We start from the raw sequence: 16,575 nt of genomic DNA, 5'->3' as shown, positions 1-16,575 counted from the left end.
GATTATGATTCACTCCTACAGTCGAAAATAATTTTTTCAGAACGATTTGAAACTTGTCATTTTGTTGAAAAATTTAGGCCCCTGTCGATTTTTCTTAAAAATTAGTTTTTCATTTTTAGTAATTTTGTTTGACACTCTACAGAAAAGTTGTCTAATACTTTTTTATAGGTACCCATGAGCTCTACTTCAAAAAAGAGTTTCATTGAAATATATTCACTATTGTAGGAGTTATGGTCGTTTGAAAATTGTACCATTTTTATGGAGTTTTTCTCATTTTGCGGGGTCAAGGATCAACTTTTCGAATATTTTTACGATTTCTACATATTCCTCACCTACATACGCGTTATTTGCCGTTTGAAACATTAAAATTGTCCAATCCGTTCAGGATTTATGACATATTAAAGATTCGCATGAAATTTCAGGGAAGCATTTCTGGCTTCAAATTATATTTTCGGTAAAGAATTTTTTTCTCGAAAGTGGCTAGGATTTCGGAGATATGTCTACTGACCAAAAATGATTATAATTGACCTCTGCAACCAAAAATAATTTTTTTAGAACGATTTGAAGAATTTTTTTTCGTCGAAGAAATTAGGCACAAACCCGAATTTTTTTCTCGAAAGTGGGTAGGAATTCGGGGGTATGTGTATTCACCAAAAATGATTATAATTGATCTCCGCAAACAAAAATAATTTTTCCAGAATGATTTGAAATTTTTTTAATTTAATTTTTTAATTACTTTTTAACGAAGCCGCAGACCATAAATTGCTATTCTTGATTTTCTTCTTATTTTAGCCTCTAGAATCTCCCATTAAAATTTTTCCCAGGGTGGCCGAACACCCTGTATTATATTCTATGGGTAAAAAACATTATGCAAACATAAGTATAAAAATAATTTATTTAACGAAACTTTTTCCATTTCATAAGGGTAACTGTCTGACAATATTGGAAACACACAACTTTTAAATCCTCGACCACCTTCATTTTTAACGAATGCAAAGTAAATTCTTTCTATTAATTCCTGTCGTGTATTGATTCTTAATAGAGCTGAGATTATTCAGATGTTTTGTGAGCACTCGAATGTTAGAAATAGACTTTAAATATCCGGCAAGTCGAATATTATTAATTAAATAAGGAAATAGTTATATATTCGTACTATTGAAATCCGAGAATCAGATTTCTTTGATTTAGTAGAGAAGTTTTCGCTCATTCAACGTACGATATAATATTACTCAACTAGCAATAAATAAAAGTTGTTTAACTTTTATTCGAAGATCGAGATTTTAACCTAAATAGAATGGTTCCATTGTTGATTGAAAAATTATAATTAACTTTTTTATGATTAATTATGACTAATGATTTGAATATTACATTAAACAAAATAATCTACATGTACATAAACATACAAATATAATTGTGTAAAATCATTAGACACGTGTACAAAGTACTGTGGTTCGTTTTTGTAGCATAACTAATATTATGTTTCGGATTCGCCGTTATTAAGACAATAACGGACGCGACGCGCGAGACGGTTAGACCAGTAAACTGCCGTCTCGACGGTTACCGGTGTTTACCGTGCGACAAATTTTTTGCTCCCGGTTTCGAATCGAACCGAGCCGAAACGCTTCGATACTGAGTTCAGTTGTCGTATCGCCACTGACCGAACCACTCGAAATGAACTGTGATTTCTATTCCACTAGTGATATCGGTCCCATACTTTTGTACCTCATCTTTCCTCCTCGTACGCCAGAGGTCCACGGCCCTGACTCCGAAACCATCATTCACCCGCGTGCAGAGAGATCGACTCGGAAATCGTTCCATCGAATCTCATACATATTAGGTTAGCATTTTTCAATACTTTTTAATCGCCAAACACATAATCTTAAAATATGTTTACAGAATATTAAACCGTTTTTGTGGTCGTTTGATTTTAATATGAAAAACATATAATTAATACATAAACGAAATCTGAACGAAAACATACATATTGCAATAGTAAAATCAGTTGAAAATTGAAATTGTATTTATAAGAAAAAGTACATAAAAAGGTAACACAAATTATAATTTTTAGTAAACATATAAAATTTATTATCAAACTTATAAAATCATTCAATAAGAATGACGAACTTAAAAAATTTGATTTATAGGCCATATTACACTATTTAACAACTACAAATATTCCCGTATTTGATTAAAGAATTGTTCGAGTAGTATTCGAATTATATTCGTCAAAGATTTAAATTACTGAAGTGTTCGAATGTTCGGATACAGAAAAGTTTGGTAAGTAGTCTCGATTCTAGTTTCGACTAAATTTATTTGTTCCTTCGGTATGTACCATTATTTTTTGACAGAAACTCGATAGTTTAAAACTGTCAGCAGAGGGAAGTCGTTGGTTTTAAATAGTAAACTAAAAATAACACGTTGCTGTAAAATAAACTGGTTATTGACGTCATCAAGAATTCTGTTCTGCATAAAGTTACTTGCTTTAGGAGTTTCACTGTTGAAAATTTGAACGTGTTCTATTCATTTGTGACCAACTGATGACTAGATTTCACTGTTCCTTGGCGATACCACGATCGGTCAAATGACCGTTTCTAAAATTTCGTTTAGAATTTCTAACTTACAATGTTACTTTAGTAACATTTAACTTCATGACTTTTCTTATAGCTCACGTACAATGAATTGTACAGTATTCAATACTATTCTTATTATTTGTTTTCTGAGAATAATATGTAGTCTGTCTTGCCTATCACGACCGATCGAACGATTTATATTCTTCTGTAAAAAACCGGCAAAAGATATCAAATTTTGGTTAGCTTCCGATGTAAATAGAAAATACATAGCAAAGATGAAAGGAGAGAGTCTTCAGTTTTTCTTAGAACAGTTTATCAACGCGTATTAAAAATAATTAAACTCTAAACGCATGTATTTCCGAAACTATTAGTATTTTCTTCATAATTGGGGCACTGTTAGAAATGGGAAGGTCTCCCCTTTAAAATGATATTTGTTTTATTTCGATCCAACTTTCCGTTTTGGAGATATCGTAATCTAAATAATGGGGTAATTTTTAAAATTCCACTCTCCGACTTACAGAAGTCCACTCACGCGTATTAAAAGTATTAAAACTTTAGACGCGTACAGTTCCGTAACTCCTCGTGCTTTATCCATGATTGTACCATTGTTAGAAGCGGCAAAGTTTCCCCTTTAAAATGGTTTTTTTTTTTACGTCGATTCGACTTTCCGTTTTGGGGATATCGTAATTTATGTAAAGGGGTAATTTTTACATCGTGCTGGGCTAACCCAGTCACGCGACAAACGTAACCGAGTGACCTAGATTTCTAAGGAGGTCAATGACCTCGTGACGTCAACAACATAAAGTAAACAAACGCTTCGAAGCTTTATATCTCCGGAACTAATTGTGATATCGACTCAAATAAACAGTCACTTTAAAGGGCTCTTCATCCTGCATGCGATGAATATAACAACTATTATTATTTATACTGTCTTCTATGTTTATTTTGAAAGTTACTTTAACTCATTTATTAATTGTATGATTATTAATTGTTCATTTAATTGAAAATGAATTTAAATTTGTATACAGGATGTTTGCATAATTACTATGCCATTTTTTCGTAAATAATTGTTTTCTCCGGAATTAACTACGGTATCGACTTCAAACAAAATTCGTTTTCAAGGGCATTTTATCTTCTATCTGATACAAATTACAAATTTCGACGTAGTTTGTAAATTTCTTGTATGAAATTAAAGTACTAAGTATGTTAAAGTAAAATTATTAAATATTTTTGTACAAATTTAAAAAATGCAAGCTTTAAGAAAAAATATGACATCAAAGAGAAAGATATCTTAGGAATAAGCTTTAAAACACAACTTTCTATACGTATATACAGAGTGTTCCGCCAGCCCTGGGAAAAATTTGAATGGGAGATTCTAGAGGCCAAGATAAGACGAAAATCAAGAATACCAATTTGTTGATGGAGATTTCGTTAAAAAGTTATTAACGTTTAAAGTTCCGCCCGTACTGAAATTTTTTCTAGAAAGTGGGTAGGATTTCAGGGGTAGGTCTATTCATCAAAAATGATTGTAATTGACTCCCGCGACCGAAAATAATTTTTCCAAAACGATTTGAAATTTTTTCTTTCCGTCGAAAAATTTCACACCTTCTTGAATTTTTTTCTAGGAAATGAGTAGAATTTCGGCGATATGACTGTTCACCAAAAATGATTGTATTTGACCTCTGCAGCCAGAAGTATTTTTTTTAAAACGATTTGAAATTTTTTTTTTCGTCGAAAAATTTAGGCACCTACCCCCTGTCGATTTTTCTTAAAAATTCCTTTTTCATTTTTAGTAATTTTGTTTGACGCCCTACAGAAAAGTTGTCTAATACTTTTTTGTAGGTACCCATGAACTCTACTTCAGAAAAAAGTTTCATTGAAATATATTCACTATTGTAGGAGTATTGGCTGTTTGAAAATTGGACCATTTTTATGTGGTTTTTCTCATTTTACAGGGTCAAAGAACAACTTTTCGAACATTTTTAGAATATCTACATATTCTCCATCAAAATACGCGTGGTTCGCTTTTTTAAACATTAAAATCGTCCAATCCGTTCAGAAGTTATGACGTTTTAAAGATTCGCATGAAATTTCAGGGAAGCATATCAACGTATGATCAAACATTACATTTTCGGTAAGAAATTTTTTTCTCGAAAATGGTTGGGATTTCGAAGGTATATGTATTCACCAAAAATGAGTGTAATTGACCCTCGCAGCCGACAATAATTTTTCCAGAACGATTTGAAATTTTTGAATTTAATTGTTAATAACTTTTTAACGAAGCCTCCATCAACAAATTGGTATTCTTGATTTTCGTCTTATTTTGACCTCTAGAATCCCCCATTAAAATTTTTACCAGAAGTGGCCGAACACCCTGCATAATGCAAAAATTAGAAGTACGTTGCCTCGTAGAAGTGAAAAAAAAAGATCATTTGACCGGTCTTGGTAGGAATGAATATACATGAAATGTGGGTAGATTTAGTTGTTAACGTAATAATTAAATGTAACGGTTAAAATAATTAATAATTAGAATAATTAAATCATATCTTTAGTTTTTATTACGCCCTTTAACACTAGATTGCCGGATGTTGGTTATATACCTATTTTGCCTGAAATGAGTAAATTTGACTCAAACATAAAAAAATGATGCTTTTTTAAAAAGATAAAATTCTATTATAAACAAACTTTATTCAAAACACTTTTTGCATATATATTCTGTTTTTAAAATACATTTTTCGCAGATTTTTTTATTACATTTAGCACAAACACCCTTACTTCTATTTCTCCTGCGCGATACTTGAACTTGACAATTCTTCCGTGCGTCAATAATTTGAAATACTTTTTACAAATAAATATCGAAATTACCTTGGTGGACAAAATTTTTGTAGCAAAAAATTGATTTTATAAAACTATATTATCTCACTAAAAACGCTCTGTTCACACGCGATGTATAAAACGGAATGATGAAAAAGGTGGGTAAATAAGACACTTTTTGATCCCAGCTAACTAATAAATTTACAAGATTGAACATAAATGTTTACGCGTAATTGGTGTTAGAATTCTGATTCTTTCCAGCCAGAAATTTAATTTCCAAAGGAATTAACTGTTAAATCATTTTATGAGTCAAATTGACTCACAATCGTAAAAATAGGTATACCACATTCGACAATACGAAATGAGGGGGTAAGTCGAGGGGAGGAATTCATATTTATGTATAATTCATTACGGAATTAAAAACCAACATATGTTATTAAAAAATAATATTCAAGTTTTTTATATATACAGCAACAAAATTCTAAATGAGTCAAATTGGCTCAGTCCGTAAATCTAGTGTTAATTTCTCCACTGATTTTGTAACGTGTAACGAATTACACTTCATACTTTTACCTCGTTCACTTACCAAAACTTCTTCGAAACGATCGTAATTCTCTGGCCTTGTATTTAGGAGGCTCTCGCCTACCGAATCCGTGGCGTTGCTTATCTGGCAGGCACCGTGACTTCCTAAAGCACTGGCTGCAATATGCAGCAAGGATAGCACTGCCAAAAGTCCGGCTGTGGATATAAAAACAGTCCAAGAATAACGAGGAATGTTTCTTTCATTCAGTGGTATTTTTCACGTTATTACTTAGCCTCAAATTTTCACCGTTCCTCTCCGTATTTACATTAAATACATATGGTACTTACAAAATATGTCCACGATATGTAACTACAAAATATTGATAACTATCGTGGAAGTTAAATTTTACAAGTGCATGTATTTTGAAGAATTGTGTATATTTCAATTTCAATAATAACAAATGTATTGGGTTGTGCAATAGATCCGTTTGTGTGTTTTTTTAAGAATTTTAAATACTACCCATTTTATATGTATTTGCCATTTTCTTTTATGATTTTCTGTTTTGAGTAATTTAAATATTTTTTTACTGTGAAACTCGTTGTTTTATTTAACAAAAATATTCATGCAATCAGACTCAAGCACGATCAAAAATATATCGTTCCGTAAGCCGGTGTAAATTTCAAAATTGACGCTTTGACACAAAATCTATTTGCTTCAAATTTGGAATTTACACTGACTTACGGAACGATATATTTTTGATCGTGCTTGAGTCTGATTGCATGAATATTTTTGTTAAATAAAACAACGAGTTTCCTTCATTTCATTAATAACTATCGTGGAAGTTAAATTTTACGAGTGTTTTTGATATCAGCTTAACCCTTTGCACTATAATTGTTTTTCTAGTTTGTTCTCGGCCAAATATGAATTAATTTCTGTGGTTTTGATATCACATGTTAGGTATAAAGTAATTGCTTGCAGTTATTTAAAGTTTAATGTTATATTAACAAAACGATTGTTCAGAAAAAATGTATAGTATCAAAATACGAATATTTAGTTTATTACTATGGTACTTTTTAAAACAATCTTCTACATGTAAAAATGGCTTCCTGTCGCAAGTTTCACAAAAGTAGACTGTTGTTCGCCTTCCATCTTTTATTTTTTAATTTGAACATACTAGGCAATATTAACAATAATTGGATTGTGCATGCACATATAATTGATTTTATCAAACAACTGGAATGTTCATAGACATAAGTTTTATACTTAATTCTAATATTATTACGCTGAAAAGTGTATAATACAAGACTTTTACATACATGCACATAATTTCAAAGCATTTTTTAAATAAAATTTGCCCGCTAATTTGTTTTACTAACTATATGAAGTGTCACGCTAGAGGTGACTTCATAGAAGGGTTAAAGTTTCAAGAATCTCCCGAGCCGACAAATTTTGTTTGTTTTCTATTAAATTACAAATTTTATCCTCGTCAATTTCAGAATATCGAACGTCACGAACTTACGGGACCACCTAATATAATTGGTCTCTTTAAAGTACTATTGACGATCAAGATAATTCGATTTTTACAGAACGTAAACGAGAGTGTTTTTAATTATACAGTTTGGAAGTTACCCGCAACGTAGGACAACCAAAGACTGTGTGGTTTCCATGCCAAAATACAGGATAGCGGCAGATAAAACAATGCTCTTCGCCAACCCATCGTTATCGCCAGGACACCCGACCAACAGTACGAACAGAGAGACTCATCGTTTCTGAAACAAAATGCATACAATTTTATCGGATTCTCTGTCGTTCTGTGCAAGATCTGTGTCGCTAAAAATTTCGTAAATTTATTAGTACGTACTTTCGTCGGCGTAAAACGTCGTTCTTTAAATTTCCACGAATTATTATGCACAGAATTTCTACTTATACTCTGAAAGTACGTAGGCATTGTCTTCGCTAAATTAACTAGTTAAATCAAACCTTTTTGGACTTTATACGATAACGAGTTTCGTTTATTTCTTGCATTTGAATATTTCCTATTTTGTAGTACTTCATTCGACCTTTCAAGAACAGTATGATTATTTGTATTATTTTTAAAATTTGGATTTATCTTCTTGGGCCCTCTTTAGGAATAGGATTACCATTCGTGGATAGTGGTAAAAAAAGGTACTCTTTGCAGGGAGATGTCAGAATGTAATAAGTATTCAATATTTAGGATATAATTTTTATTAATCCTTTATTCGTATTGTGGACTATTTTGACCCAACTATATTTTAAAATCCTTTCTGCCAACAGTTTCTGTACCTGTATGTATCGAAAATTTGTCAAAAAGGTTTATAAATTTAATTTTTATCAGTGTCATTAATACTTTTACTATAAAAGCAAGCACAAGCAAGATATCACACATTTTATAATTAATAAACATATCTTGTTCCCTGATATAACCTAAGTTTGCAAATCTACAGTATGTTATCTTATAAAAAGTTTGCAAAGGTAGAATTTTTTGCAGCAAGTAGATTATTATTAACGTATCAATATAATTATTATCTACAAGGGTAATATTTGAAATCATAAGAAGCAAAGACACATTTATTGTATGCCAGAAACGTGAATTAAAGCACAAATATGGCGGACCTACAGAGAACCTTATTGGCGCGAAATTTAAAACGTACGCTACTGGACTACAGAGAAAACTAACCTTTCTGTGATTTTTGCGCGATCCGTCGCTCTTTATATATAAGTACTGTTCGATTTTTACTAATTATAATGCCTGTATCTGTATTTTAGTTATTTACTACAAATTTCACGATTTATAAATGAGAATCGATTGAATCGTTTGGTGTACGATTTTAACCAGTCAACTGTGTCGCTCCGTATTGAAAGTGCGAATTTCTGTGTGTCCCGAAAATCGATCGATGACGAGTATAGTCGTCAAGCACAGAGTAAGTGTCGCTATTAAAATATTGCATCAAAAAGATAGGTTTATTTTATAAAACTCGTCATGACAAAAAATCCTGGCACCTCTCCATGACGAGTATACTCGTCAAACTCAGTTAACTGGTTAAACGACAATCACCGTACCTTTATCGTAATATTTCCCTTGGATTTCTTTTTCAAACCCCGAAAAAGAAGCTGTATAGACAGTAATTTTCTGAGAGTGGAATAGGATGCCATATCTCCATCTGGTGTAATAACAAGGACACATGGAAACGTTTGAACGACTCTATCGTGGTCGTTTTTTTATTTTTTTTTACATAACCGACAGGGATATAAACTTCCGAAACGACTGGTGTCGACGCGAGATAGATCGTCAGAAGTTCGCTGGGCAATAAAATCGTTCCTCGGAACTCCTTTTACCGTATTCCATCGGCCGTTCTTTCTACTTTCAACGAGACGAGTAGACGAGCAGATACCGCTGGTTCAGAATCGTCGATGTCTCCATCGTATTCTTGCATTTTTTTTCCTTTCGTGTCCCACTCTTCATCGAATCGTTGTGTGCGCCGACCAAACTTACGACCGAATGGAAAGGAAACTGGGCCAAACTACGGAATCGATAATTACCACACTAATTTTCATCCGCGCCCTTTCTTCGTTATTTTCGAATCCCCGGTTAACGAGTCGGCCTCGCATTCTCAACGATTTCGATTCTTCGCTGACGTTATTACGCCTTTCGTCATTACGCGAAAATCGATGGAGATTCGTCCAACACAACTCGAGGTACGTCCAGATTGAATATCCTCGTTCGAACATGTTCGACATACCATGGTATTTTCATAAACATCGTTTTTGATTCGATTAATTTTATAAGGACAGTAGTGTCCCATAAAACTGGACAACTTTATATTATTTTGATTAAGTATAAAATTTGGTCGTTTGATTAATCTATATTAACACTTTGCACTTCACTGGAGCCGTTATGGCGACAAACATAATACGTACCATAGCTCGATTGAAGTTTCATGATGACACAAATTGAATTTAGAAAATATACAAATAAAATTTAAATTGTAGATATTCCTATATACAGTGTTCGGCCACCCTTGGGAAAAATTTTAATGGGTGATTATAGAGACCAAAATAAGACGAAAATCAAGAATACCAATTTGTTGATGGAGGCTTCGTTAAAAAGTTATAGAAACATTTCTACACAGTATATTTTCGGTAAAGAATTTTTTTCTCGAAAGTACGTAGGATTTTGGGGGTATATGTATTCACCAAAAATGATTGTAATTGACCCCTGCAACCGAAAATAATTTTTTCAAAATGATTTAAAACTTTTCAATTTTCAGGGTGACAGACAGTTACGGTCAAACATTATATTTTCAGTAATGAATTTTTTTCTCGAAAATGAGTAGAATTTCGGGGTTATTTGTATTGACCAAAAATGATTGTAATTGACCCCCGTAGCCAAGAATATTTTTTCCAAAACGATTTGAAATTTTTTTTTCGCCGAAAAATTTAGACACCTACCACCTGTCGATTACTCTTAAAAACTCGTATTTCATTTTTAATAAATTTGTTTGACGCTGTACGGAAATGTTGTTTAGTACTTTTTTGTAGGTATCCATGAGCTCTACTTTTATATTAAATTTCATTGCGATATGCTCACTATTGTGGAAGTTATAGACAGTTGAAGAATGGGCTATTTTTATGAGGTTTTTGTTACTTCACGGTGTTAAAGGAAGACTTTTTCAAAATTGTTACAATTTCTACATATTCCTCGCCAAAATACGCGTCGATTGCATTTTGAAACATTAAAATCCTCCAATCCGTTCAGAAGTTATGATGTTTTAAACATGCGCATTCTCAGGGAAGCATATCAATGTGTGGTCAAACATTTCCGGTAATAAATTTTTTTCTCGAAAGCGCGTAGGATTTCGGGGATATGTGTATTCATCAAAAATGATTGTAATCAACTCCCACAACCAAAAATAATTTTTCCAGAACGATTTGAAACTTGTTACTTTGTCCAAAAATTTAGGCACCTACCTCCTATCGAATTTTCTTACAAATTCGTTTTTCATTTTTAATAAATTTGTTTGACGCTGTACGGGAATTTTGTCTAATACTTTTTTATAGGTAACCATGAGTTCTACTTCAGAAAAAAATTTCATTGAAATATATTCACTGTTGTAGGAGTTATGGTCGTTTAAAAATTGGACCATTTTTATGGGGTGTTTCTCATTTTGCGGGGTCAAAGATCAACTTTTCGAATATTTTTGCGATTTCTATATATTCTTCACCTAAATATGCGTTGTTTGCCTTTTGAAAAATTAAAATCGTCCAATCCGTTCAGGAGTTATGACATATTAAAGATTCGCATATAATTTCAGGGAAGCATTTCCGGCCAGAAATTATATTTTCAGTAAAGAATTTTTTTCTCGAAAGCGCACAGGATTTTGAGGGTATGACTATTCACCAAAACTGCTTGCAATTGATCGCAGCAACTAAATATAATTTTTTTAGTATAATTTGAAGTTGTTTAATTTCGTCTAAAAATTACAGTACCTACTCGAATTTTTTTCTCGAAAGTGGGTAGGATTTCGGAGGTATGTCTATTGATCAAAAATGATTATAATTGACTCGTGCAACTAAAAATATTATTTTCAGATTGATTTGAAATTTTTTAATTTAATTTTTTAATAACTTTTTAACGAAGCCTCAATCGAGAAATTGATATTCTTGATTTTCGTCTTATTTTGGCCTCTAGAATCTCCCATTAAAATTTTTCCCAGGGGTAGCCGAATACCCTGTATGGTTGTGGAAAGAATATTTTTTTTATTTTTAGAAATCGCATCACAAAATTTAATTTGTTATTGCTAATCATTCATATTAGTAAATATTCTCGGAGTGCAAACGGTTAAATTCTGTCCAAACAGATGCCAGTAGAATTTGCTTGATCGTAGATTTTCGTCTGGTTTATCGACAAACAATCGACTATGTATGTTCATGCTCTTGTTGACTTTTTTAATTTCTTAAATTTTAAACATCAGCAATCAGAACTGTGCATTCCACCACTTCGTCCTGGCTTTCCTGTTTGTTGTCATAGGAAGCCGCCGCGTTACATTGTATTACGAGACGGAAGCCATTAACGGTTCGCCTTACACACGGCGTGGTTTGCACACGGCCTGGTCTGCACACGTAGACCGATCGCGTTCTAGCTTTTTCAGCGATCGGCGATTGTCAAACGAACCGCTATTTAAACGAAACTTCGCGGCGTGCGATCCCCAGCCAGAGATGCCAGATTCAGCACCCGGTACCCTACTCACACATACCAGATCACGCATACGTGAGCTTGTAGAGTTTCGGAAAGTCGACAAAGGCAAACTGACACATGCCCTCATTCTCGATTATTCCGAAGCTGTCCGAAGTAATTTCGGACCGCCTCGTGGGAGTCGAGAGAGAAAGGCTCACATTTGCCTTTTAGCTCTTAACAACTGAAATCCGACCTCCCGTCTACGGCATACGATTCGGAATCTCGACTGCCCAGGTATTTTTACTCGCCTTTCCTAGAGTTCATTACTGAACTCTGCAAATTACTCCTGATTTCTATTTGCCTCTGATGACCTCTGATGACCAGTGCTAACAAAAGTACAGAATTCCCGACAATTTTTGACACCATACAGCGACTGTTACTGACTGCTCCTGATTACTGCTTGCCTCTGCTGGACTCTGCTGACCATCGCTTATATTTCTGACAACCTATAACGATTACTACTGACTTCTGCTAACCTCTGTTGGTCTTTGCTGATCTCTGTCAGCGTGTGCTTGTCTCTGCTGAACTTTCCTGGCCTCTGCCGAACGCTACTGACCACTGCAGGTATTTCTGATAATGTATAACGATTAATACTTACTACTGCATGCCCCTACAAGTCTCTGCTTGCCTTTGCAGGTTTCTGCTTGCCTGTGCATGCCTTTGCTGGCCTCTGCTGAACACTGCTGACCACCCCTGATGCTTCTGACATCGTATAACAATTACTACATGCTACTGTTCGTCCCTACTGATCTCTGCTTGCCACTGCTGGCCTCTGCTGACCACCGCATATATTTCTGCCAACGTACAACGATTACTACGACTCCTGCCTTCCTCTGTTAACCTCTGCCAGCGTCCCCTGGACTAAGCTGGCCTCTGCTGACCGCTGCTGACCACTGCTGACCACCGTTTATATTTCTGGCAACGTACAACGATTACTACGATTCCTGCCTTCCTCTGTTAACCTTTGCCAGCGTCCCCTGGCCTAAGCTGGCCTCTGCTGACCGCTGCTGACCACTCCTGACCACCGTTTATATTTCTGGCAACGTACAACGATTACTACTGGCTACTGCCACCCTCTGCTGACCTCTGCCAACATCTCCCGACGTCAGCTGACCATCGCTGATCATCGCTGACCATCGCTGACCACTGCTGACCGTTGCTGACAAATTGTGACACGATGTAATATGATATAATATGTTTATATGTATTAAAGTGTTGTATAATCTATACCAATAAATGATATAATTTCAAAGAATTCTATGTGTTCTCATCATTTTTACCCTTCTTTTCCTATCGAAATCATTCCCTTAGTTATAAGACACTCCGAATCTTTTAAAATTTTCTAAATTCCCCGGAAAGATTTCAAATTTCCCGCCGCCAGGAATTTTTGCGAATTCCTGGAAATGACGTTATTACGTAATATTACGTAACATTACATAATGTTACGTAATATTACGTAATTTCTGCCGAAAAATTTCGGCCGGAGAAATTTTAAAGTGCTATTACGTAATATTACGTAATATTACATAATGTTACGTAACATTACATAATTTTTGCCGAAAAATTCCAGTCGGAGAAATTTCAAAGAGCTATTACGTAATATTACCTATTATTACGTAACATTATGTAATATTACGTAATTTTTGCCGAAAAATTCCGGCCGCGAAAAATTTTAAAGAGCTATTACGTAATGTTACGTAATATTACGTAATATTACGTAATAGCACTTTAAATTCTTTGCCGAAAAATTCAGGGCGGAATTTTAGCCGCTGCCTGAAACTTCTTGGAAATTTCAGGGATTCCGGGAAGTTTCAGGGGCGCCGATAAGTTTCAGGGAACGGAGAATTTTCCCGAATTCTTAGAAATGACGTAATTTCCAGGAATTCGCAGAAATTCCTGGCGGCGGGAAATTTGGAGAGGGAAAGAGGGGTAAAAAATGATGAGAATACATAGAATTCTTTGAAATTATATCATTTATTGCCATAGATTTACATTATACAACACTTTAATACATATAAACATATTATATTATATTACATCGTGTCACAATTTGTCAGCAACGGTTAGCAGTGGTCAGCGATGGTCAGCTGACGTCGGGAGATGTTGGTAGAGGCCAGCTTAGGTCGGAAGATGCTGGCAGAGGTCAGCAGAGGCTGGCAGTAACAAATAGTAATCGTTATACGTTGTCGGAAGCATCAGGGGTGGTCAGCTGTGGTCAGCAGAGGCTAGCAGTAGCAAGCAATGGCAAGCAGAGTCCAGCAGGGGCAGGCAGTAGCAAGTTGTAATCGTTATACGTTGTCAGAGTATCAGGAGTGGTTAGTAGCGGTCAGCAGAGTCCAGCGGAGGCAGGCAGAATAATCAATAGTAATCGTTATACGTTGTCAGAAATATAAGCGGTGGTCAGCAGAGGCCAGCAGAGGTTGGAAGAGGCTAACAGTAGCCAGTCGTAATCGTTATACGTTGTCAGAAGTAACAGGAGTGGTCAGTAGCGGTCAGCAGAGTCCAGCAGAGGCAGGCAGAAGTCAGTAGTAATCGTTATACGTTGTCAGAAATATAAGCGATAGTCAGCAGAAGCCAGCAGAGGCTGGGAGAGGCTAACAGTAGCCAGTCGTAATCGTTATACGTTGTCAGAAATTCTAGGAGTGGTCAGCAGCGGTCAGCAGAGGCCAGTGGAGACCTGTTGACGGAAGGTCGGATATTAGTTGTTCAAGAGCGAAAAGGGAAGTGTGAGCCTTTCTCTCTCGACTCCCACGAGACGGTCCGAACTTACTTCGGGCAACTTCGGAGAATCGAGAAAGAGGGCATGCGTCAGTTTGCCTTTGTCGACTTTCCGAAACTCCACGAGCTCACGTACGCGTGATCTGACATAGTGTGAGAGAGCACCTTCGGTGCCTTTCTGGCATCTCTGTCCCCAGATCGTCTCGAGCTCTTGTAGCGACACGCTAAGAAACGTAATGTATTTCGTATTGTTATAATAAAGTTATTCCTGTTACTCTTATCTGTGGGTATACTTTCCAATGTGGACCACTGTGGATCTCCTATTGTCCTCCTATTAACAATACTGTTTTCTGATATCAATTTCCTAATATCTAGTGGAATATTTTGAAGAAAGAAAAGCTTTTAAAAATAATTTATAGTTCATTTCTGTCATTTCGTTCATTTTTCTTGATATTTATATGAACAATATAAATATTTTTTGTGTTTATTTGATATTATTGTTCTATAGACTTTGCAGAATATATGTGAGATGTTTATTTAAAAAATATTGTTTAGTAAACATTATTATTCAGCATTTTAGTCGTAATTAGTCACTGTACGAATACCTTTTACACTCACTGTATATATGGTGTGATTAAAAGAAAATTTCGATAGAAACGTTTATAGGGACTGTCATAGATTTATAGTATCTATTGAAGTGTATATACCTGACACAAATCTGCACAAACAGGGTGATGGCCCATGTAATCTCCAGGAAGAAGATCAAACCGGACGCTGCTCTGAAATGGAATCATAAAAAATACATATTTAGTGTTTCTGCGATCTGTGATAGTATAAAATTATTAAATATTTTATCTCTTCTAATAATCTTATTTGTAGTATGAAAAGAGGACTAGATAAAGGTTTTAGAAGGTATTTGTCGTTAACCTAATATCTTTATGGATCTAGAAGAAATCATGTAAGTATTGAAAATGAGGCAGAATATAGTCAAGTACCGAATTTAAATATTTTTATACTGCTCATACTAAACAGCATCTACATTGAAAATATGTTTGTAAAAAGAAGAGATTTTAATGCGTTGAAAAAAACCTAAAACGTTCTAATTAGAATTTTAGAAACTAAAAATTTACTTATTGTTCTTGCGTATACACGTGTAATATACATTAAAATTATGTTAGTTAGAACGAATTCTCTGCAGCTTTCGAGTGTAAAAAGAAACAAAAACGGCTGAGCGAAGTAACATCCTATTTGTTGCTAATTCCGTTGCATCGTCGTCTGTGAAACACACTACGGAACGACACATTTCATTCCGCGAATAAGTCCATCCTGTGAATTATTTGCGGCCCCGTAACGCCCGTCGTTTAACCAAACCGGCAAAGGATATAAAACTGCGCCGCGATGCTTTACATTTTTCACCGGGCGTCGTGTGTTGTTTATTTCAGAATAATACGGTGGAACGAAACACGGCAGACACACATTTTACACGAGAAATTTCATAAAATTTAAAATTCGTATTACGTGATTTCATACAGCTTTAAAAGTGGAACCAACGTTCAAACGTTGCATTTGCAAACGAGAGAATAGCACAATAAATGGAAGACATAAACGCTTCCGGAAATTGTTGCATAAAAATAATATAAGTTTGATGCATAAATATAATAATATAAGAATAAGTAAGTATTATTCTTTTTATT

General features: G+C 34.6%; 1 protein-coding gene across 3 annotated transcripts in view; it reads right to left on the bottom strand.

Annotated features, from left to right (window-relative positions):
- The window catches only part of LOC143347750 (uncharacterized), a 161,477-nt gene that overhangs the window by 7,308 nt on the left and 137,594 nt on the right, over positions 1-16,575 (bottom strand). For 2 of the 3 annotated variants that reach the window (XM_076777230.1, XM_076777231.1), the window contains exons 3-5: positions 15,589-15,655; positions 7,537-7,676; positions 5,971-6,122 (exon numbers count right to left, since the gene is read on the bottom strand). In XM_076777230.1, the coding sequence (XP_076633345.1) occupies positions 5,971-6,122; positions 7,537-7,676; positions 15,589-15,655 (359 nt within the window). Of the gene's footprint in view, positions 1-5,970; positions 6,123-7,536; positions 7,677-15,588; positions 15,661-16,575 lie in introns of all 3 variants that reach the window. The other variant, XM_076777229.1, reaches the window with a different exon arrangement.

The sequence above is a fragment of the Colletes latitarsis genome, chromosome 11, assembly GCF_051014445.1.
Source record: "Colletes latitarsis isolate SP2378_abdomen chromosome 11, iyColLati1, whole genome shotgun sequence".
NCBI lineage: Eukaryota > Metazoa > Arthropoda > Insecta > Hymenoptera > Colletidae > Colletes > Colletes latitarsis.
Note: the sequence above shows the minus strand (reverse complement) of the source record. Positions and strands in the feature narration are given on the sequence as shown.